The sequence below is a fragment of the Gaeumannomyces tritici genome (assembly GCF_000145635.1).
Source record: "Gaeumannomyces tritici R3-111a-1 unplaced genomic scaffold supercont2.3, whole genome shotgun sequence".
Classification (NCBI taxonomy): domain Eukaryota; kingdom Fungi; phylum Ascomycota; class Sordariomycetes; order Magnaporthales; family Magnaporthaceae; genus Gaeumannomyces; species Gaeumannomyces tritici.
This window is the reverse complement of record NW_008804547.1, coordinates 5545426-5568219: the sequence shown is the minus strand read 5'-3', so window position 1 is coordinate 5568219 and position 22794 is coordinate 5545426. Positions and strand designations below refer to the sequence as shown.

The following is a 22794-nucleotide window of genomic DNA, read 5'->3' as shown; positions in this document are numbered from 1 at the left end:
CACAGTCTGATCTGCTTTGCCGGTAGCTTGGCTCGTTCGTGGGGCCCTGGCGTCCTCATCGTCGTGGGCAGCGTAGCAGCTCAAGAGCTTGAGGCTGGAGCGAGGTTAAACGAGCGATGGCGGGCTGGGATATTTGTCATTTGTCGTCCCCTCCATCAGTAGTCTGCCATGTGTTGGTGTCCCCCCCCTAGCAGCAGCCGACCTAACTCATGGGCGGTGTCCAACTTGGCAAACACGAAGCACAGCACCCAAGCTCCCCCATCAGAAAATGCAGCGGCCCGATTCGGAAAGGGGAAGGCGTGGGTGTGGACACACAGCTGCAGCCCGTTTCTCAGGGATTGACCAAAAAAGGGTAAAGGGTTGTCGTAACCCCACCCCCTTCTCCCCTTTCCCCTCTCTGATGCCCAGCCCGGCTCCTGGTCTGCCGAAAGAAGGGAAGCAAGAGAAGAAGAAGAAGAAGAAAAGAAAAAAAAAAAAAACAGCTGGAGCCCAGATGAGCGAAAACGGCGCCCCACCAGCGAAGGAACAACCCAATCTACTAATCGAATCAGGTTTCCACTGATGAGAAGATTTGGTAGAGGTCTTCCAGTAGGTTTTGTGTCTTTTCGTTTGGTGGTACGGCGAGATGGCAGGATCCTTCCGCTAAGGAACGGGCTGGGGAATATGTGATTGAAGACCCAAGATTGGGAAATGTCCAGGCCGGCATCTTGGCTGTCAGCCTGATTCGCGTGAGGGGTTGTTGAAATGTCTCAGCCCACACCTATTGTCACGTATCCTGCAGGGACGACAGGTACGCATTGAATGCTTGTCATGATATAGGTATAAACACCATGTGCCAGCATATTCCCAGCGCAAGCACAAGACGCCCTGGTGCTAAGCGACTAATCGGGCTATTAGCGCGTGTCCGTCTCGGCCGGGTTTTGTGCTGTACTCCGTGGCAGGCATATCAACGATGCATGTCCTGGTTCCTTGCCGCGGGGGTGGCTTGAGCCGGAACCGCCCTCTTGCCGGCCCGTGACCCAGGCCCTGGGCCCGACCAGGTCAGGGCCGTTAGTTAGCACCGCGCCGAAGCTCGCTAGACGAGAAACACACGCGACCGCAAATGACGGCGGACAAATTATGTGCGAGGCGCCTTCTCTGCCTCTCCCTCCTCGTCATCTCTTCATCTCTTCAATAAGAACCGAGTGGGATTATCTGCCTGGCTGTCCCGCTGTGGAGATCTCCTCCGGGCAGAACTCCCGCATCTGGCTTGCGCCCCCGAATCCAGCTGGCCCGAGAAGCTTGGAAATCCCTTCCTTGTGATATATCACGTGAGTTTCCAACCACTTGATTTTTTTTTTCTTGTCTCTAGCCGACTTCCCCGGTGAATGCTCGGGCCACCCTCTGACCGCCAAAAACAAGTGGATGCTGGGAAAACAACCCCCACAGACAAGTCATAAACGATAATGTCTCGATGGTGCCGAATTATGCCGCCAATGGACTTTCTTCCTTTTGCTGGAGACCGTGAGGGATCTCCGTTCAGCCTGGCGCGTGTGGCCAGAACATTTCCATTTCCGCATGGGTGGGCGCCCATGTTTTGATGGCGCCAACGTGGGCGGGCGAATCCGAGACCATGGACGGGGCGACCTGCCTTCCCGGCTGAGTGCCGAACCACTCGACCTCCCCAAGGGTCTTTTGGGGTCAAGAGATCCTTCCCTAAACCGGCGATTCCAACGCGAACAGCTGTCATCGGAACGCCCACAACGTTGCTACGGCAAGGGGCCCTTGTCAGAGATTCGGCCTAACCAACAAGCGGAAGGCGCCGTATTTTTTGCTCTTTTTATTTATTTATTTTTCATTATGCTCTTTCTGCTCCCTTGTCTCATCGAACTCTTGTTGCGTTCCCATCTTGACTTGCGCGTCTCCCTCATGGAGACCCCTTTGTTCTCCTTCCCCGACTTATCCATATCGTTGGCAAATTTGAAACAAGAACACCCATCTCATCTCCATGTGTGCAAGCGACCGGCAGTGGAATATTAGAAACTGGCTGGGCACAGACACCGGGCAATTTGGCCGGGGTTGGGAGGCAGGGGGCCCAGGCACCCTTTTAAAAATATCATTGTGCATCCGGCTGTGCTTGCAATGGCAGCCCGGGCAGTCTAAAATAAATTGACCTGGCTGCAGAATTGGACTGATGGCTTCTCGGGTGTCTCCCAATATCGGGAAGGCCTCCCGATATGGACAACTGCCTTTTCTTGCACTTCTTTTTTTGGACTCCGGCTGGCGGCAGAGAGGCGGTCTCGCAGCACTGCAGCCCGCGCGCCCTATTTTGATACTTGGCTGTCTGCAAGTCACCGAGCCGGGACCTCTCTCCCGCCCTCTCCACTAGAATGCGACATGACCGCCGCGGCGGCTTTGCAGACCCAGCCCGCCCTCCCAACAAAAAAAAAAATGCAGCCGAGATCAAGGGACAATTCCGACGAGGCTCACGAACCCGCAGCATTTGATTGCGCGCGGCCTTGCCTCTGCTGCCTCTGCTGCCCCACCCTCTGTCGCGCTGCCTCGCTCCAGTCGTGTCCTTTTGCCTCGACGTGATAATAAAGATAGGTTGATGTAGCGGCCGGGTGGGACACACCACACCGTTTTTCGTTGTCTGACGACGGCATGCAGGTGCCACACCCCTGCGGGCCGCCCGTGCACCCACCATTTCAGTTCATCTGGTTCAATCCGTCCATCTGATCCAATCCATGCCGCCTGTCGGTCTGATGGGTCGAGCAGCCCATCCCGTTTCGACGCCTTAGCATCGACGGCCCAAGAATAACACAAAGTCAAACGAGTAAACAAGGCTGGATGGACTTGGGTTGCGGCTTTTGCTCGTTATCATCATCCACCCGCCGCTAGGCTCAGGCATCAATAATTGTTCAAGCCCGCGTGGCAGGTTGGGCCACCTTGTTTAGTGCAATCCTGACGTGACTCTCCTTCTGTGCTGTCAAAAAAGAAGCGACATTGAGCTTATTTGACGAGCTTTACCCAGTTCGATTCTCGTCGCAGCTGCCAAGGCCCGCCAGTCTTGCAGACGCGTCGAGCTGAGCGAATCGCGCCCCTTGAGGACTGGCCTTAGCGTTCCTCCGAGGGTTGTCGTCAGTCGGATGAGGGCATGGCTGGCTGCCCTTGGGCAGGGTGCCGAACAGGTGCGGAGAGGGGTCCTGCCCCTCCCTCAACCTCGATTGGAAATACTTCCCTGTTCGGTTGGTTTCTCCTGCTTCTTCCTGTCCTTCCTTCTTCTTCCCAGACCCATGCAGCCCCCGACGGGGGCCCTGGGCGGGATGGGGCCAAGGTCCGTCCGGCGCGGAGGACCCCTTCTCCCCTTCCACCACCCTTCCACCCTTCCACCCTTCCACTACCCTTTGGGGAATGCTCAATTGTTTATGCGCCGGGCCCCGTCACGCACAGACAAATGTGGCCCTTTTGCCAGCGCGCGCCGCAAACATGGTCGACGGCCGCCAAGCTTCCTTCTCCCCGGGCTCTCTGCATAACCACCGCGCGCGGGCTTCTGGCGCCATCTCGTCGTCCCTTCCACGGCCTTGGTTCGCAATCTGGACGGCTGGTGATTTCGGCGCGCGCGCATTGCGACTGGTCGAGAGCCCAGGTGGGAGGAGAGGCCCAGGCCGGACGGGCCAGGTCGGATCCCGTCTTTGACGGGTGAGGACGCCCTGGGTCGCGCCAGCCACGCGAGGAAGCTCCGAAGCGACATGTCTACCTTACGTAGCCCGGATCCACAGCACGGATCCATCGTAGCTGTGGCCCGGGTACGGGGTACTTCGAACCTGGGAGAGGCCTTCCATTTTGCACCTCCACCCGACTCCTTCACTTTCCGCACACCGCACCCCCCCTTGGGTCCCCACCTAAGCTACATAAGGGGTGGAGCCGGCCAACCGAACATCGCTCTGGGACTAGCGGCAACGGTACAAAAAAGAAAGAAGAAACAGGAAACCCGGCCTTTTGCCTACCCGGCAAATGGAGCACCAGTCGAGAAAAAAAAAAAGCAAGACAAGGTGAGGAGGGTACCTAGCAGTCTGCTGCGGGTAGGCAGAATATCGTCACACGCCGCCGACCGCAAATGCCTCGGGTTGAAGAGGACCGGGGGCTAAAAGACACAAAAGCAAAGCAGACTTTCTCCCCAGACAGGCATCCATCCACCATCCGTTCCGTTCCCCCGTTATGCTCAGCGCAGGTTGGCCTGGCATGCCAATGCACGCCGCATAGGGCTCACCCCTACATGTGCCTGCCCGTGCGCAAGTGCACGCATCACGCACAGTGGCACCCACCCGCGGCATCTGCCCCGTTGTGCCCGTTCCAGTCTCCATCAATCTCACTTGCCTGGGCAATAATGTTACATACGATATAGCAGACAGCAGGTACAACGATGGAGAAAGAAAAAAAGAACAAATAAAAAAAACCCGGCATGTCTGACCACACGAGGGCGGTCGATGTTTGCCCGCCGTGGGTCCCCCATGTCCACAGCGGAGGAGTGGCGATGGGGTGCCATGCCCACCAGCCCACCAGCCCACCGGCCCACCGGCACACCCACCTCTTGGGCCCGTAGGCAATCTACGCATACAAGCCGAAAAAAGCGACCGCCTACCCTGGCACTGGCACGCTTTGCCGAAGCCCTGTGGCCGGCCTGGCTCCATGCCCTGCCATGCCATGCCATGCCATGCCCTGCACACTTGCTGCACATCTGCAGGACTCCCTAGATCAGCGAGAAGTCTATGTGCTGTCTGGACCGTATGTTCTGTATGTACTGGATGTACATGCCTACCTGCCTAGGCACAAAGAGGTAAGTGTGTGGGCACACACTCAATACGAGCACCGCACAAAGCACACACACAGAGTCGTACTAGCAGGGCCGACAGGGTTGGTAAGTAGGTCGGTAGGTAAGGTACCTAGGTATGCGGCGGGCAGAGAGGCAGGTGTGTAAACCTGTATGGTACATGCCTCTTTTGTCCGCACGCAGAGGCCAGCCACACCACGTATGGCGTGTGCTTGTGAAGGGTGTGCACCTTGGCTTGCACCTTGGCTCCTCCCTCGCTCTCCCCCCTGGCTGGCACCTAGCTATACACACTACACATTGCATCTTCATAAGCACCTGCCCCCAGCTTGCTACCTACCTGGGCAGACAGGCGGGTAGAGGACAAGCAGACGGGCCAGGGGCCATGCGAATGCCCACCCCCGGCAGAACAGACATCATCGTCCGCCATCGAATAGTGCGCCGGCTTCCGACTGGGTGCTTGTGCCGGGTGTCAATCATAACAGCTCCAGTCTCAATACCACACGGCTCGTTCACCTTCTCGACGGTATAACCACCGGCTCTCCCCGGTCTGCCTCCTCCCCGCCCTTTTTTCTCCCATCCCATTTTTGTCCATCCCAACGCCAATCCTCCATCGTGTGACCGGTTCCCGAAAATCCCTCCTTGGAACCGTCCGCCTTTTTTTCCTCTTTGCCCTGCGAATATCAGACGCGGCATTGTCCTGCACCTCCCGCCCTCCACGCCGCCCGCCCTCGTCGTGTGTCTTGCTCGTTCCTGGCGGCACACACACACACACACACACACACAACACCCACACCCCCGTCCTACATCACACCGAACCTTGTGAAACCCGGTAACTCAATTCGGTAGCAGACGACACCTCGACAGCCGCGAGTCTGGTCTTTGGGAAACCGCCTAGCACGCAGCGCCCATTCCTCGCATCCCACCACATACACCCGCGGGCTAGAAAAAAAAGAAGCAAGGAAACCCAAGCAAGCGACCTACCGTTTTCTAGCCCGAGCCGCCCGCCGCCACACCCGAATTCTTACTTGATGCGTTCTTTTTTAACATTCTTTTCGTAATCACTTTTTTATTTTCCGGCCACACTCCCCTTTGCAGCCGCATCCTCGCCTCGTCTCGTATCGCCCCGGCCGCCTCGCTTGGTCCACCGCTTGACAGCCCAAGTCTTTGCTGGCTGACTTCCCAGCGAGTCCCCCCGAAGCAAGGAGCTCCCTCCACCGCCGAATCCCTCCCCGGGCGAACGCGCGGCGTTGGGTTGATGGGTCTCATCTGATATCGTGCAAAGAGGGGGATCTTTTCTCGGCAGCTGTCATTTTTCTCTGCCAGGGCCCTGCTGGGCGAGAAATCTGAGACCCGAGGAGCTGGAGCGGGCCCCCGGGAGAGAGAAGGCCTGAAAGCGGCTTTGCGCCAAGGCAGATCATCCCGTCAAACGTCAAACGTCAAACTCTCACACCCACAGACTCGGACCAGAGTACAGGCGCATCTGGCAAGCGCTCATCATCGCGGGGCTGCGCCGAGATTCGAAGGCGTTCCCGAAGGTGTCGCTAAGGATCACTAGTGCGCGTGCAAGCTGTCTAACCTTTGTACAGCTTTTCTGCCATCTTTCGGACATCACGAAGCAGCGCCGGCAAGAGCAAAGCAGCACCACCGGGCCTCTCGGACCGAATCGGCGCGCACAACAGGGCTGAACAGGCTGAAGCAGGGCTCGAGGATCACCGGAGACGCGATTTGTGTTCGAGGAAGCAGTGCGGGGCTGAAGAAGCACTCTGTGACAAGGCGTGTCATCACTTTGCAAACAGCCGACACCACCGCGGGCCGCATCCCACAACCCGAACAACGCCACGCTCGACCCTGACATTCGTGAAAGCGATCTGCCCCCCCGACGACCAGTGGGTCCTCTGCCTGAGAGGAGGAGACGAGTGAGGACGCGGTTCCTGCAGCCTGTAAGCCTCGCACCACCACGGCGGGCTTAAGCAAGACTCCCGGGACTGCGTGCTTTGGTCGGAAGTGCCGGATTTGCAGCAAAAAGGGTAATCTCGTTTTTGCGGCATCCCCACGCCCGTTCAGGCACGCCCTCCAACCTCTGGGCCGTTTTGCCACGCGCCCGCCTAAGCGCACGCTCTAGGGCTCAACTCTAAATCCCAAGACCGCAACCGCCCGCTGTGAGCCTGACCCCTCCCCGCCCGTGTCTGTGTCTCCTCGGTCGAGTCTGGTACCGGGCCGTCTTACTGCCTACTGCAGCCATAAACGGGCACTGCGCACACCCCCTCCTCGTACTCGTCCCAAGACCTGGCTGCGTGAGAGAGAGCAGCAGCTCGCACCACCACTGCACAATTCCCATCGTCAAGTCACAACCAGAAGCTCACCACTTGCTTCACGCCACCTCCTGGCCTTGAGCCGTCCACCCATAATACCCCCTCCTCCATCCACTGTCCCTGGTCGACCCCCTACCAGTCGGAACCACACCCTGCCGTGGGCTGCCCCTGTCAACCGGCCCCGCCCTACCTTGGTCGATACCTTGGTCGAGCTGGCGGACCTGGCCTTTGCTAGACCAGCCCACACCCCTCCTCGAGCCGTGGCCCTATAACAAAGCACATAATATATCGGCCGACGCTCCCCCTGCCCCTCCGCTGACAGCTAGCCAACCAACCTCGCTCGGCTACCTGCCTACACCTACCTGGCTCTTCCTACCCACCCACCCCCAATCCTGGTCCACCCGGAGCATATCAAGATCTTGTGCCATCGACATCAGGCTAGCCCTCGGGTCGCCGCCAACCCCAGCTCGCATCATCCGTCTCTGACCTTGTCGCATTCACCATCTCTTCCGACCAGACCAAGAGGACGAGAGAAGGCACACACACGCAGGAAGCACCCCGCCCGGAGCACGCTCGCTCCTTCTGCAGATCAGATCGACTCGTCGCATCATCCTCCCGTCTGCGCGAAGGACCGTTGGTAGCGCTGCCGTCACCCGACCACAACGAGGAAGGCGCGTTGCTGAAAAAAAAACTTGGGACGACAGCCGCGCTTTCCGTTTTCCACCACGAGCTGCCATCCCGATCTGGAGGGGAGAGTCAAGGCCAAGGCCGCCCTTGAACCGCCTCGTCCGTCGTCCGAACAGCGAGGATTGGCGCAGATCCGAGATCGCCTTCGCTTCCGGCCCGCTCGCGTGCGTTGGTTGTGTCCTGCGCATGATCTTGTCTCATCAACCTGCACGGTCCGTTGCTAGAGAAGCTTTCTCGTCGAGTACGACTACAAGAACTGAGCCTCCAGCTCATCACCGCTCATACAGCCTCGAGAACAAGACACGATCCATCTCGGATAACATATTCCACTACACCGCACCACCAGCCGGACAGTTGATGATGGTTGAGGACCGCTAGCAGCAGCCATTCCAACATTTATTACCCACCCCACCTCCCTAACCTCGGCCGTTTCTAAGCCAAGACATCTTTTGGTTGAAACGAGTCTAGCATCCTGTTGACCTTTCCGAAATCAGTTTCAGCAACCCACGGGTCGGCTGGAAACCCTTGCCACAACCACAGTTTCGACCCCCAGAAACCGCCTCTATGACGCTAGAAGCAAATTACCCCATACCAACGAGCTACCCGGCGCAGCCCAGTTACTCGATGCCGACCACAGAGGCCTTGTCGGGCAGGTCGCTCATGATGGGCACCGCCTTCGACCCTCAGTTGGCAGAAACGCCAGTCGAGGAGCCCGAAAATGGTTACACTTTGCACATACGACAGCACCCTAAGCACGCGCGGGTTGCCTTGGGCAAGGAGAAGGGTAGGTGCTGCTGCACGCAGAGCGCAATTTTCTAGAGTGCTGCTTCCGCTAACAGATGCTATGTTGCCTGGCAAATCTAGACCGGAAACCTATCGATCCTCCACCAATCGTCCAGCTAAGAAGGTCGACGCGAAAAGATCCCCATCAACACTTCCTACATAGTAAGCGGCGCCTCGATACTCCCCTCTCCGGCGAGCGCCAGGATGGCTAACTCTAGAACAGGCCCATATTATTTCATGACTTGCAGGTTAATAGCCGCCGACGATCAGAGCGAAGAGCCGTCGTCAAAGAGCCTCCTCGGAACGCTGGTCTCGTCTCTCCATCGCCTGAGGGATAGTGATAATCACGACGGCGGCTTCTTTGTGTTTGGAGATCTGTCGGTTCGGGAAGAGGGCACCTTCAGGCTGATGTTTTCGCTCTTCGACCTTAACCGCGCCGAGTACGATAACGTTGCGACGGCGATCACGGCCCCGTTTACCGTCCACCCCGCAAAGAGCTTCCCCGGCATGACCGAGTCGACCTTTCTGACGCGTTCGTTCAGCGACCAGGGCGTGAGGTTACGCCTGCGCAAGGACTCGCGGACCATGACGACGCGCAAGAGGAACCACCAGCACGCCGAGGTGGCGCGCAAACACTCGGACTGGGACAAGCAGCAGCACGACCCCTCCCGCCAGAACAGCATCATCGAGGGCCAGATAACACCCACGGAGCGGACCATGGGGTCGTTCCCCAGCGCGGGCGGCTACTACGAGCAGCAGAGCTCGCACCGGGGACACTACGACAACTACCCGCCGGATCCGTCTTACTACGGGTCAGAGGGCACCGTGAAGCGCATGCGCTACTCGATGCCCAGCAACGACGTGTCGCAGTCTCCGACGTACCTCGGGACGCACGACATGGGCCACGGCTTCGTGTCCGGGAGGAGTCCGTTCAGCAACGAGGCGAGCGGCGAGCCGCCGAGGAAGGTGATGCGCCCCAGCCTCTCGGGCTCGGGCAGCGACGCCAACCCGTCGCCGACGTTCCTCAGCTCGCGCCACCCGGCCATAACGGGCGGCGAGGTGACGCAGTCGCCGACGACGTACATGACTCCACGCCAGACGGGCATCCCCGGCAGCGAGGTGCCGCAGTCGGCGGGGTACCAGTCGACGGCGTACCTGTCGCCGCAGGACCTAGGCCACAGTTACGGGGCAGCAGCGGCGTCGCGTCCGGGTTTCTCGCCGGACGCGGGGGTCGCGCCCACGTCGCTCCCGCCGCCGTTGCCGACGACGACGACGACGACAGCCACGGCGACCGGATCCGCCTCGGTCGCGCACGACCTCACGCCGACCTTCGCCTCGGCGCGCGCGCCGTATCAGACGGATCCCGTGTCCGTCTCGCTGCCACTGCCCAACACGACGACGGCGTCTACGATGCCGCCGCTGACCATGAGCCACGCATATCAGGCGCACCCTAGCTACCCTCCACATCCACATCGCATAAACACTCAGCTCGGCAGCCAGGAAGTTAAGAGCTGGTGGTGAATATGTCACCTTGATTCTTTTCCCCCATCTTCTTTTCTTTTGTTTCTGTCTCTGGGCTGGCTTTCTCCCCTGTTTATGGCGAGGATATACATGCTTTAAAATACCTATTGATACTTGATGTCATGATACCTTTATACATCTATTTTTTGCGATTCCCCCAATCCTTCGTTTCTCCCTTTCAGCAATTTCCTTTTTCAAGGCTGGCTTTCGTCCTCCCCGCCCCATCTTTTGTTTGGATTCCCGCTCTACACCTGTTTAGCCTTGGGTGGTATTACTACTTAATACCTTTAGGTGTTGCCCGGCGTGACAGTTCGTTTCTTTTGTTCAGCTACCTGTTTCCGTTTCGTTACTTGTCAGCCCAAGATCCCAACCTCCTATCCCCGAGCCAGATGTAACACGTCATACATACCATACTCTACATGCCCTCACATACCCAAGCGAGTCATTATTTCCGTGGACAAAAACAAAAGAAAACGAAAACACTCTATTCAATGCAGCCCAAGGAGAGACGCTGCAAGTAGCTGGATGGCTGGGAAAGCTCGTTGGCGGAATGCGAATTCGAGCGCGGCTGGGTGGTCTCGTCTGCTTTTTATTTTGTTTGTTACGCGTTATACCCCCCCCTCAAAGAGCCCAAGACCTCACCCGCGGCTTTCGCCTAGCTGGTCGGCTAGGAGATAGCACGTCGGGTTTCTAGGTCCCTATGTAGTCAGCGAATGCATTTGATGACATTTGATTTTGCGCTTCCGCCTTGACACTGACTGGGGGGCTCTGGACGAAACAAGTCGATCGCATTGTCGCATCTCGATTGAAGCTTTGCCCACCCTGAATCCGCGCCTTCCCCAAACAACACAACCAATGACGTATCCTCTTGGCGTCGCAGCAATCCCCAACCCCGACCGTCTTGGCAAGCCGCATTGACGACAAGACTGGCTGGGTGACAGCGACTTGCTACTGCCAGCAGCAACGGGAATCTGTGTCCCCGCTCCAGCTAGTTCGAGGTGGCGCAAAGAGACGGCCGTGACAGGTGAGACGGCTCGACCAAGTTGGAACTTGTTGTTCCACCGCCCTCTTTTTTTAATGCGATCCTCCCCGTCTCCGCCTCCCTCCTCACCTAACTTGACTCGATAGTCCCAAGCCCGGTAGTTGGGATTCATGTTTCCCCTCACCTCCTCCGAACCCAACGCCCTGCAAGGATCGAGGTCTTGACCTCCGAACGGGGAAACAATCTCGCACCAGATCCCTACGCCGCCCAGTGCCGGCCCATCTTGATCCCCCTAACACCTGCAGCCCGGGCGTCCAGGAGAGCCAGAGCCCACATATAGAGACGGCACCGCCTGCCCATCCCGTCTGACCTGCACCTTGCTCTGTCCTTCATACCGCTCCTATTGCCGGCACGTCCAGCGGTGCTGGATTTGCTACTCACCGCCGTTGTTTCTTTTTCTCTTTGCCAACGGGGCTCTGTCGACAAAGATCAACAACAGCACCCAACGCGACCTCCAGCCATGGCCATGACAGCACGTCCTCGGCGTGGTGGTGCGACCACCATCGCGGCGGCGGCGGCGGCGGCTCTTCTTTTGGCGTGCTCGCCGAGCCCGGTTGCGTCCCAGGCGACCTGCCCGAATGCGCTGACGCCCTCGTACGCGAGCCCGGTGCTCGGGGCCGGGTGGACGGCGCAGCTCGTCGCCAGGGGGCTCAGCGACCCGCGAGGCATCGTGCTTGACAGCAGCGGTGGCCTGCTGGTCGTCGAGCAGGGCCGCGGGATCCGCCGCATCACCTTCAAGGAGGACGGCAACGGCGCCTGCTTCGGCGTCGACAAGAACCAGACCGTGGTTGATCTCAAAGAGGTAGGGTTGGTTGGTTGGTCGGTTGTGGGAGCATGTCGGGATTCTCGTACGTGCGGCGGCGACTGACTTCCAAGTCCACAGCTCAACCACGGGATCGAGCTGTCCGACGACGGCAAGACGCTGTACGCGTCGTCGGCCGACTCGGTCTACTCGTGGGAGTACGACGCCGGCCAGGGCGCGGCCAAGGCCGACAGCCGCAGGACGCTGATCAGCGGCATGGCCAGCCAGGGCCACACCTCGCGCACGATCTTGATGTCGCGCAAGACAAAGGGCACGCTGCTCGTGTCGCGCGGCAGCGCCTCCAACATGGACGCCGACGCGCGCGACAGGGGCTCCGGGGTGTCGCAGATCCGCGCGTTCGACCTCAGCTCGCCGCCGACCGACGGCGGCCGCGCGCGCGCCTTCCGGTACGCGTCCGAGGGCAGGCTCGTGGGCTGGGGCCTGCGCAACTCGGTCGGCGTGGCCGAGCACCCCGGGGCGGCGGGCGGCGTGTACAGCGTCGAGAACTCGGCCGACGACGTGAGGCGCATGGGCGCCGACGTGCACCGCGACAACCCGGGCGAGGAGATGAACTTCCACGGGCCCGTCTCGTCGCCCGCGGGCGCGAACCACGGGTACCCGGACTGCCTCGCCCTCTGGGACACCAACGTGCCGCAGGGCTCGGGCATGAGGACGGGCGCGCAGTTCGCGCTCGGCGGCGAGGGGAGCAACGTCACCGACGCCGCTTGTGCCGGTAGCAACTTCGCGGCGCCCAGGCTCACGTTCCAGGCGCACACGGCGCCGCTCGACCTCAAGTTCTCGGCCGACGGGGCCGAGGCCTATGTTTCGTTCCATGGAAGCTGTAAGTGGTGGCCCTTAACACTATGCACATATTCTGCCCTGGACGGCGCACTAAACTATAAAAAAACAAAAAAAAAAACAGGGAACAGAGACGACCCTGTGGGGTACAAGATCTCAATGATCAGGTTCGCCAACGGCGAGCCCACCGAGCCGGCTGACAGCCGCTCGTCGACTGTCGATATCATGTCAAACCCAGACCTCTCGGCCTGCCCGGGGCGGTGCTTCCGCCCCGTCGGCTTGGCTATGGACCAAAGGGGTCGCATGTTCATGAGCTCGGACAGCACGGGCGAGATTTACTTGCTGCGAAAGTCTGAGATGGCCGCGACCGACACTGGGAAGGCTGGTGGTAATAATGGTGGTGCTAGCAGCGCTGGTGAGTCCCCCCCGTCTGCGTCTTGTTGTTTACTTGCTTTTTGCCCAGCCGCGTCCTCCCGTCATACTTGGGGGCAACCCCCATAGATGGATATAGTTCACGATGGCGGCTGCTAGGGTCTTGTGACTTGGATGCTGACACTAGGAAATCCCGTAGGCCACCTTGTAATGCCGAGTCTGCTGGGATCGGTGTGCCTGATGCTCTTCTTCCTCCACGCCGGCAGTCGTTGGTAGACTTTGGCGCATTGTGCCGGAGCTAGGCCCGTGCACCGGGCCTTACCTCTGACAATACGCCTTCTTCTGGGGTGTGACGATTCCATAGTATCAATAACAAACGTTGGATCATCCTTTAGCTGTTGACATCACCACTTCCTTCTCCATCGTCCTCTGCTTGGGGGCACGGGGGGTGGAAGCCGTCCCATTCCGCTGCCGGCACTGCCTGCCGAGCTGGCTTGCTTGCCCACCACGAAATTTCGGCTCGTTCCTGATTTCGTGCGGCCCCTTGGGCCCGGGGCCTCCATCTTCTGATCTTGCCACTCATGGTTATCGCAACACGTGCGGACAAGCATAGGTCAGCGGGAAAAATAAGCTTATTCTCCCGCATACCAAAACGGACCAAACCTCAATCCAAGTGCACCGTATGATCCCTTTGCTCGGTCATTCCAAACGTTGGATGTCTCTCGCGGCCATGTTGTGCCGTGTCCAGAGGTGACGAAGAAGAAAACGAAAAGCAGAAAAACCTTGACAGGCTGATGGCTGTGTTCGAGACGGAGCAGAGCCGCATCGTGGCTGCGTGGGCACAAGACAATGGAAGCATAACTTCGGAACGATGCGGGCACGACGAGATTACCCTCAAAGGATAAGGGCTTGGTGGCGTTTAAAAAGTAGCCCGCAACAGACTCATGAACCTTGGGTATTGAAGGCGTCCGGAGGTGATGATATGCCAGAGCCTGATCCCAGCAGTCGCTTTTGTTTTTGTTTTCTTTTGCGAGGAGTGCGTGTCAATATTCACGTAGGGGGCGTTGTTGACCATGGCTCTCTGGCGGCCGTCCATAAAATCGCTCCTCTACGTGCCTTTCACCCCTTTCTCTCCTTTCTCCTTACCACCAAACAAGACAGTATCAACACCGCACCCACTGTCCACTCTCTCTACACCGGCTACAAGGCCATCTTTGTTACTTGCCAGAACCTTTCGTCTTCGATGTTTTGGGTCCTTCTCGACCTTGTCAGCCAAAGTGTGCTGGCCCTTCGCCAGCCCGACATAAACCATCTCCATATGCCATACCACCTTGACCGGACTGGCCACACCCACCTTTAGCCCCTTCCCTCAACCCCTGCCTCTCAATATGGAGAGACAGAGCCCGACTTACCACCCCCATCAACAACAACGGCAGCAGCAGCAGCAGCAGCAGCAGCAGCCATCCCGGATCCCAGCGTGGGCCACCCAAAGGAACGAGGCGCCATCGCCGCCGCCGCCGCCGCCGCCGCCCTCGCAGCGGCCGCCATGGCGCACAACAACATCGTCGGCCCTGCTCTTCGCGAGCATGGAGCCCGTCACGCCCCCGGACCAAATCATACCCGCCGAGCCGGGCAGCCCACCTCCGGCGCCCCCTCCTCCTCCACCCCCTCCGGCGGCGGCGGCGCTGCGCTACGGCGACGACGGCGGCGACCTGCGCGGCGAGGCCTTTCGGAGCATGCGGGACGAGCTGGCCGGCGTGTCGTCGGACCTCGACGACCTCGCCCTCCTCCTGGCCTCCTCCACCCCGGACGCGGCCCGGGACTTTGACCTCGACCTGGAGCGGCTCGCCGCCGACGTGCGCGACTACCTGGCCGAGGCGCGGGAGCGGTGCGGCAGGTGGGTTGACCGGCTCCAGATGTGGCAGCAGCACCAGCAGTACCAGCAGCACCGGCAGCAGCAGCAGTACCAGCAGTACCCGTACTACCCGCAGTACCCGATGTACCCGATGTACCCGCAGCGCCAGCAGTACCCGCAGCTCCAACAGCAGCAGCAGCAGCAAACGCAGCTGTCGTCCCCAAGCCTAGACGTGCCCATCAGCAGCAGCAGCAGCAGCGGCAGTAGCAGCAGTGGCTCGGAGGAGATGTACCCCTTCCCGGCGTTGGGTGGGTATATGTTTGGGCCCCCCGTCCGCCCGGAGCCGCGCCGGTGGGAGCCCCCGCCCCTGAGGCCGGTCTGGGGGAGGCCGCCGACGCCCGGCCCCGGCCGGGGACTGGAGGCGGCGGCGGCGGCGGCGGCGAGAGCCATGCGCCGGGGCTCAATGCGCCACCCCTCGCCCGTGCTGCCCGCCTGGAGACCCACGCCATACCCCTACCCAGAACCCGCTGCGTTCGACGACGGGTCGTATCCCCTCCCCGCGCCCGTCCTCGACCGCCGCCCCAGCCCCCACCCCAGGCCTAGCGATAACGACGGCGACGACGACGACTGGGCGGAGCGGGCCTGCGCGCGGCGGCGGGGCGACCTGCGGCCGTACCAGGCGCACAGCCACGCGTGCCGGCTGCGGCGCGAGGGCGACCAGCCGCCGCTGCACAACCTGACGTGCTGCGGCTTCATGTGCCGCCCGTGCCGCGACCGCTTCCGCGCCATGTCGTGGCCCTCGCTGCTGCCCCGCGGCGCCCAGGGCCCCGCGCCCGAGCCGATGACGGGGGACCCGCCCGCCGGAGCCGACGACATCCCGCGGCTGCCGCAAACGCGGGCGCAGTGATGGTTCGTGCATGTGAATTCTCAAGACTGAGGTGGGGATGGAGGGGATTGGTTCTTTGTCTCCTTGCGCTAGTATTTCCAACTTTGTTGCATTATTTCGCCTTCTTTCCCTTTTGCTGGCTTTTCTTTCTTTTTCTTTTTCTTGTTATTCTTTCCTCTCTGGCCTTTTTCAATCACATGCCTTGCGCCTTTTCCTTTCTGTCCTCATATGAAAAAAGGAAAAAAAAGCAAGTTGGCCAAGCAAAGCACCAGCAACGCATCATTTCGATTTTCTCTTTTTTCCCGTGCCGGACTTCGGGAGACCATCCTGTCACATTTCGCTCGCTTTTACTAGTTGCGTCTGCCTTGGATTCCTTGCAGCAAGCCCATTTTCTTTTGTCCTTTTTTTTTGTCTGGCGCCATGGCTGCTTTAGCCGACCGACATCACTGCCCTTACAGGAAGCCTCTCCTTTTCGTTCCTTTTTATTCGTCTTCATGGACGCCTGGCCGCTCGTTTGTTACTGGGAAATGTCCCTTTTTCATCTTCAAGAACCTTCTCCCTCCTGTCCACCACTTGAGCTAAAACAACCACATCAACAAGAACAATGCACCTCCCGCCAAGTAACTCGCATATCTACCCGGCGATACCGGTTGTCAAAATTTTGTGCCTATGGCGCACATGGGTTCCTCAAGTTTTCCCTAACCTTGAGGCCGTGTAAATCCGGCATTGCAAGGTTTGCGTGTATGCAAGCCACCGCAGTTATCCAAGTAGGCACCCATCCACCTCGGCAGCATCACAGTGGTGCTAGAAATGAAGGAGGTCCCGTCCCGCCGCGGCAACCAGGTGAGTATTTATTTCCCAATTCTACCAAGATTTACAAGTGGAAACGAAGAAAAAAACAGCACGCTATTACACATTCTAACAAGCCCCCCCAACACCACAGTCCCCTCCCTCCCTCCTCACGGCCCCCAGCCCCCCAAAACCCTCCCCTTCACGGTTACCTCGTCGCGCCAGGCTGCCGGCCGCCACCGCCCCCATCGAGCTCCGAGTATCCCGCGACGGGACCCGAGTGCCACGACATGCCGGGGGCGGACGCCTCGGACGGGCGCAGGTGCTGCTGCGACGATGCCGTGGCGGGCCGCGAGCCGGCGGGCTCGTAGGTGTGGCGCGGCGGCGAGGCCCCCAGCCCCGAGGCCGTGTTGGCGGCCGACGACGGCGGCCGCGGGAAGGCGGCGATGGCGGCCGCCGGGAACTCGTACAGCCCCTGGGCCTGGCCCTGGAAGCCCGGGCCGAAGGGGGACGCCGGCACGTTGCCGTACGGGCCCGCCTGCTGCAGCGGCAGCGGCTGCTGATAGCTACCGTGAAGCTCTGGCCTAATCATGGTGCTGTATGTCTGCTGGCCCAGCATCTCATGCGCGCCGCCCGGCTGGTATTGCTGCTGCTGCTGCTGCTGCTGTCCATAGGCCTGGAACTGTCCGTTTTGGCTATAAGGCGAAGGCATGACGGGCGACACGTTCTGCGCCCCCGCTTGTTGCTGCTGCACGCGGCTCTCGTTGTGGAGCTCGGTCGGCATCGGGGGCGACGGGAACGCGCCGCCGCCGCCGCCGTGCTGGTGGTGGTTGTGGTTGTGGTGCGCCGAGACGGGCGAGACGTTGTCGGCGATGCGCTGCGACGCGTGCGTCTTGAGCATGCTGGGGCTCGGGCTGGACGGCGGCAGGTCGGCGGCCGTGATCATGGCCCCGTCCAGCTCGGGCTTGCCGCCGCCAAAGTCCTGGTCGGCCGACGACTTGGGCTGTACCATGGCGATGTCCTCGGCCGCCTTCTTGCGCCGCGCGTTCCGCATCAGGTAGAAGACGGCGACGCCGATCCCGAGCAGCAGGGCCACCCCGCCGCCCGCCGCGCCCGCGATGACGCCGGTATTTGAAGGCTGGCTCGTCCCAGAGCTCCCGTCCGGTCCCCCGTTCGCACCGCCTCCGCCTGCGCCACCGCCGTTTCCACTACCACCACCAGCCCCGCCGGTTTGGCCGGGGCCTGGAGCAATCGTGCCGGATCGAGGGACGGGAAAGGTCTGCTGGATCGACTCGGCAATGCCCGTGGGCTTGACCTGGCCCTTGGCCGCGCTGCAGTAGACGTCGAGCACCGCCAGGGCCGACGTGATGTCCTCGCTGGCCGTGGAGGAGCAGGACCACTTGACGCCCGACGTGACGCTGCTCGAGACGGAGCCGAAGATGCTCTCCTTGATGCAGACGCACGACGCGAGGGCCTGCACGCCCTCGGGGCAGTAGTTGTTCGCCTGCGACTTGATGGCGTACGACACGGCGCTCTGGGCGCACGGGGCCATTGCTCTGTAGCACCAGAAAGATCACCCCCCCCCCAGTCAGCGAGCATCCTTTGGTTGCCCCTACACAAAAAGCACGGCCCAAGAAGGAGATCATAAGCGAAAGTGAGAATTTTTGCCTACGAGTATTGCGGTAGGGCCGTAATATAGTACGACATGTCCCCCGGCGGCGGCGACGGCTGCGGGAAGTTGGAGATGCCCGACACGGCCATGTTGCAGTAGGCCGAGAACATGGCCTGCGCCGACGTCACGTCGGCCATGTGCGACGTGCAGCTGTACCGGACCGACGAGTTGATGATCTGGCTGACCTTGAGCGAGTTCTGGTTCTTCATGCACGCGCACGTCGCCAGGTTGCTCGCCTCGGGCGGGCAGAAGCTGTTGGTCATGCTCTGCACCGCGTACCCGAGCGCCCCCTTGGCGCAACCCGCGAGGTACTGGAACTCGGGCAGGTCCGAGATGTAGTTGGTCACCGTGATGGACGGCGGCGCAAACGTCGGCATCGCGTTCTGGTTGCAGTACGCCGACAGCACCGTGGCGGCCGAGGCCTGGTCGTCGCTGGCGGTCGAGCCGCACGAGTAGCTGACCGAGCTCGAGATTCCCGACGATATGGCGACGATGTTGTTGTTCTGTTTCACTCGTTCAGCACCACTGCTCCACGGCCTGTATAAAGCGCGGCCTTCCTCCTATTCACCTTTGTGCAGACGCAGCCCTGAAGATCCGTCACTGCTTGGGGGCAGTTTGCCCTGGTCTGGGACATGATATGGTAGCTAATCGCCGATGCCGCACATGGCGCCTGAAAACGAGTTTGCATCAGCAGCTGTTCAAGGAGTCACTAGAAAACGGGCCCGAAGAGTTCCATACCAGTCTTGAGAAAAGTGGCAAATCTGTCACATAGACGACACTCTGCCCTGTCCTCGCGAGGGCGAGGAGCAGAAGCCCCAACGGCGTCGCTTTCAGGTGTGACCCCGACATTACGACACGAGATAGGGAGAAAAAAAAGGAGTATAAGCCAAATAGAAAAAAAGAGCCCAAATGCAACCGAAAGAAAGACACAAACGGTGTCGAATCAAGCGATCGTGCCGCCAGAGGCCAGAGACAGTGATTTTCAAGGTGAAAGGTGAGGGACCGCGTCGCGACAAGAGAGAAGAAGAAAAGCAGCGAAAGAAAAAAAAGCGACCGAAAAGGCGGCAATCTCGTCGTGCCCCTAACAGCAGCCTTAGTCTTTCAGCCCAAGCGGGCGTCGGACAACGGTCGCGTCCCCATGGTGGCTTCACGGAGGGGGTAGGACAGGCCAAGACCTTCAAATCCTGGCAAAGCGCCAGACCCCTGACAGCTGAACTTTTCCCCTCCTGCTTTGCCCAATGGCAACCTGGCTGAAATCCTCCTCGGGAATGGTGTGTGCCTCACAATGGAGACAATCCATCACACGGTTATCTTAGGAGTGGTACCTTTTTTTTTTCTTTGAGTCTTAAATAGGAGGAGATCGCCTGTTGTGGAGGGGAAGAGGGCGGGGCCAGAAAGCTCGCACACAACACGCCGCGCGTTCTCTCATGTGCTTCGAGTAATCGAGACGACGTCCAGCAGTTATACTCTTGGCTCGGGAGGGTTTTTCAATCGCGAGCCTTGAAGCGTTGAGCACCAAGGCAGCACTCATAAGCAAACTGGCGATTGCTAAACCCCGGGCCGTTGTCTCATAAGCGGCAGCTAAACTTCTTTCAAGTCGTCTATAGGAGTAGCTAGATACGAGCAGAAGAGATGCGGATTGTGTGCAATATGAGAATGAAATCTGGTGGGGATAATCTCATCTTCTAAGTGCATTCCCAACCCAGCAACAAGCCTAGCACCATCACGGATGGTGCCGTTATCTGGCGGGGACTAGTCCAGAGGAAGGAGCGGAAATGATCTAGGGGCTGAGAAACGCCACAAGTCGGGACGCAGGGGCAAGGGATCCCGCGAAAGAGATGTCTGTGTGTCGTTTAGGTAGCTCAAATAGGAAATCTAGAAAAGAGCTGCTTTGTCTTCTGCCTCGAGGTCTGCCTCGTCTCCACAGCCAACCGGGATGCCGAAGCATGAGTCACTCATTTCTCAAATAGCAACTGCCGCCCCGGCTTTCGAACCATTCCGAGCTCAATGTCTGGGCGAGCGTGATTGTCGGTCGCTGAGAGTAACCCTATCGGCATGTGCTCGCCCACTGTCATGTTTCCGGCGGCGGCTTCAAAGGCCGCCCTACGGATCTGCAACGCCGCATCCGATGCTGTCGAGTCTTGCGAGTCGTTTTGGCCGACTTTCTCGTCGTCGCCCACGATCTGATCGGCCGTTCTATAAATGATTTCGGCATATTTGGCGAAATTACGCTTGTGGCCTGTGTTGGTAGACGGAGTCGTGATGGCCTCGGAGGTGCGCTTGACGCCGCCAACATCACCAAACAGCATCCCAGTGCTCGAAGCCACAGTCAGAGGTGCATCCAACAGGTCCTCAAGCACATCTGCGTCCGACTTCCGGGTCGCCCGAGTCTCCTGGGTTTCAGACCGCTTGACCTGCAGTCTTGGAGCCAGTTGTGACAGCTGGCTATCGTATTCGAAGACTTCTCCTGAGCAGCAGTGACCGAAGAGGCTCCTAATATTGATGCCTAGGGTTAAGTTGGAGTCAGCCTCACACCTTTGAACCGCTGAATATCCCACCGACCTAGAGCGGCAACGACATACCGTGCTTGATCCACTCCGCAGGATGGGCAGTGCATGGCCAGACGTCTCTTGGCTTGAATTTCTCGACCAGGTGGCAGAGCTCCGAATATGAGGAATGCCGAGAATAGGGGAAGGTGATGGTTTTGGGGAGCGACCTGGCGCCGCCAACGGTGACGCTGACATTCGGCACCGCATAGCCGCCCTGCCCCGACGGCTTCATACTCCTTTCCAGAGCACTGGCGAGATCCGTCTGATTGTTGTCGTCGAAAGAACTGATGTCGATGTCTAGGCTGGCGTTGCGTCCGGTGGTGATGGATGTCTCGACAAGCTCCGCGATCTTGGCCTTCGCCTCTTCCGAGATGCCGGCATAATGTGATAGGCTGCAAATCCTGTCAGTGTTTCCACGCTATGGGACATCTCGGAGTCACGGGCGTGATTATCGTACGCGTCCAGAAAATCCTGTACGGAGGAAGGATCAAGCTCCGCCTCACGCTCTAGATCATCTCCGCCGCCGCCAACGCCAGCTTCGGCCACCTCGCTGCCATCCGGTAGCCGGGTTATAATGGGCACAATATGAACAACCTGTGGGTTGCGCGTAGTGGTGCACTGGTTCCCTTTCTCGCAGCTGTGAAGCCGCACCGTCTCGTCGTCGGTGAGGCAACCTGGGTGTGGGGTGTTGCCACACATGAAGCCAACCAAGGCCGGAACCTCAGGTCCCATATGGAACTGCGCCATGTTTCTGTCTTTGGGCGCTAACGATCGGTAGAGGCCGAGCCTGTAGCTATCGATGTGGATCTATTAATTGGAGCGTGGGCTGTCAGAAGGATGTAGGACCAACAAGGGCTGAAACACGACCAACCTGAGATCGCAAGGCCTTGGCAAGCGCAATCCACACGGCTTCATATCTAGAGGAGGGGTTAGCACACAGCTGCAGCCGAAGCTGGATCCCGAGTGAGGGGGAAAATGTGAACTCGCCCGAATGTCCAAGCTCGGAAGTGAAAAACCGTGTCGTCTGGGTACTGGGCTACTTTTCTCAGCAGCTCCCGTATACCGTCTGCCTTGGGCGGGAAATGGGTGTCGTCAATGAACGACGTGTCCAGGTATATCCTGTCCAGAGTCTTTATCCCACAAGAATACTCCAGCAAACACGGACTTCGCGCAATGGCACTGATGTGCCAAGGCTCGCTCCTGATATCTCCTGCAAGACCGTAAGCAATGGCGCCCAAGTGAACGGGCCAATAGGTGACTTGCCAGTGTAAACGACAGCTTTTCCGTCGCCCTCAAAGAGAAACATGACGGCGCCGGTGCAGTGGTTTGCATCAAACAGCGTCACGCGCAGCCTCCTGCCGGGCTCCAGCTCGATGGTGGTGGGCGTCTCGAGCGGGATGGGCTTGAGGAGGGTTTTGAGGTGCTTGTAGGTCTGAACCCTGGCTTCCAAGATGCCATTGGCATAGTTGATACGGCAGGGGTACCGTTCGAGCCGCAGGAGCAGCTCCCTGGTCGGGGCTGAGCAGTAGACGCTGTGGAGAAGTTGGGTTAGAAAGCGATTGCATGTCTGTTTCCAAACCGGATATTCAGCCTCACAAGGGGGAACGGAGAGACTCCAGGCCGGCCAGGTGGTCACTGTGCACATGACTGAGGAAACACGCCAGGGGCGGGCGCCTGTTGGGGTTCTGGCGAAAGAAATCGACTGGCCGGGTGGAAATGTCGTGCGTTAGTCACTGCTGCTGCTGCAGGACGGGATGCTGCAGGGCAGGGGTACTTGCCTCGAATGTCGGGGATTTCTCTGATTATTCCATCGAAAGTCGACATGTTGACGGCCGTCTGCTGGTCGCTCCCCTTTTTGCACCGCCTGCGCCCAGTTCAGGCTCCTGTTGTGAGTTTGGTGACGTGGAAGTGGG

At 59.4% G+C, this 22794-nt stretch overlaps 6 protein-coding genes across 6 annotated transcripts; 3 read left to right on the top strand and 3 right to left on the bottom strand.

Moving 5' to 3' along the window:
• Positions 1–2842: 2842 nt before the first annotated feature.
• On the bottom strand, positions 2843–3824 carry GGTG_06983 (hypothetical protein; the record flags this gene model as incomplete). The annotated part of the gene is made up of 3 exons (XM_009224805.1): positions 2843–3220; positions 3431–3672; positions 3745–3824. The coding sequence occupies 3 exons, from the start codon at positions 3822–3824 to the stop codon at positions 3006–3008; spliced, it is 537 nt and encodes a 178-aa protein (XP_009223069.1). The 3' UTR covers positions 2843–3005.
• Positions 3825–5569: 1745 nt separating this feature from the next.
• Positions 5570–11480, top strand: GGTG_06982 (developmental regulator VosA). Its single transcript, XM_009224804.1, has 3 exons — positions 5570–8596; positions 8677–8757; positions 8819–11480. Exons 1-3 carry the CDS (start codon positions 8377–8379, stop codon positions 10114–10116), a joined length of 1599 nt encoding a protein of 532 aa, XP_009223068.1. The 5' UTR covers positions 5570–8376; the 3' UTR covers positions 10117–11480.
• On the top strand, positions 11457–13406 carry GGTG_06981 (hypothetical protein; the record flags this gene model as incomplete). Its single annotated transcript, XM_009224803.1, has 4 exons — positions 11457–11960; positions 12042–12801; positions 12883–13173; positions 13330–13406. Exons 1-4 carry the CDS (start codon positions 11619–11621, stop codon positions 13404–13406), a joined length of 1470 nt encoding a protein of 489 aa, XP_009223067.1. The 5' UTR covers positions 11457–11618.
• A 518-nt stretch (positions 13407–13924) lies between these two features.
• Positions 13925–15892, top strand: GGTG_06980 (hypothetical protein; the record flags this gene model as incomplete). The annotated part of the gene is made up of 3 exons (XM_009224802.1): positions 13925–13965; positions 14292–14397; positions 14567–15892. The coding sequence occupies 3 exons, from the start codon at positions 13925–13927 to the stop codon at positions 15890–15892; spliced, it is 1473 nt and encodes a 490-aa protein (XP_009223066.1).
• A 976-nt stretch (positions 15893–16868) lies between these two features.
• On the bottom strand, positions 16869–19181 carry GGTG_06979 (hypothetical protein; the record flags this gene model as incomplete). Its single annotated transcript, XM_009224801.1, has 4 exons — positions 16869–18216; positions 18333–18835; positions 18901–19002; positions 19071–19181. 4 exons carry the CDS (start codon positions 19179–19181, stop codon positions 16869–16871), a joined length of 2064 nt encoding a protein of 687 aa, XP_009223065.1.
• A 1106-nt stretch (positions 19182–20287) lies between these two features.
• On the bottom strand, positions 20288–22705 carry GGTG_06978 (hypothetical protein; the record flags this gene model as incomplete). The annotated part of the gene is made up of 7 exons (XM_009224800.1): positions 20288–20838; positions 20915–21273; positions 21339–21688; positions 21753–21798; positions 21869–22091; positions 22145–22413; positions 22656–22705. 7 exons carry the CDS (start codon positions 22703–22705, stop codon positions 20288–20290), a joined length of 1848 nt encoding a protein of 615 aa, XP_009223064.1.
• Between the last annotated feature and the right edge of the window lie 89 nt (positions 22706–22794).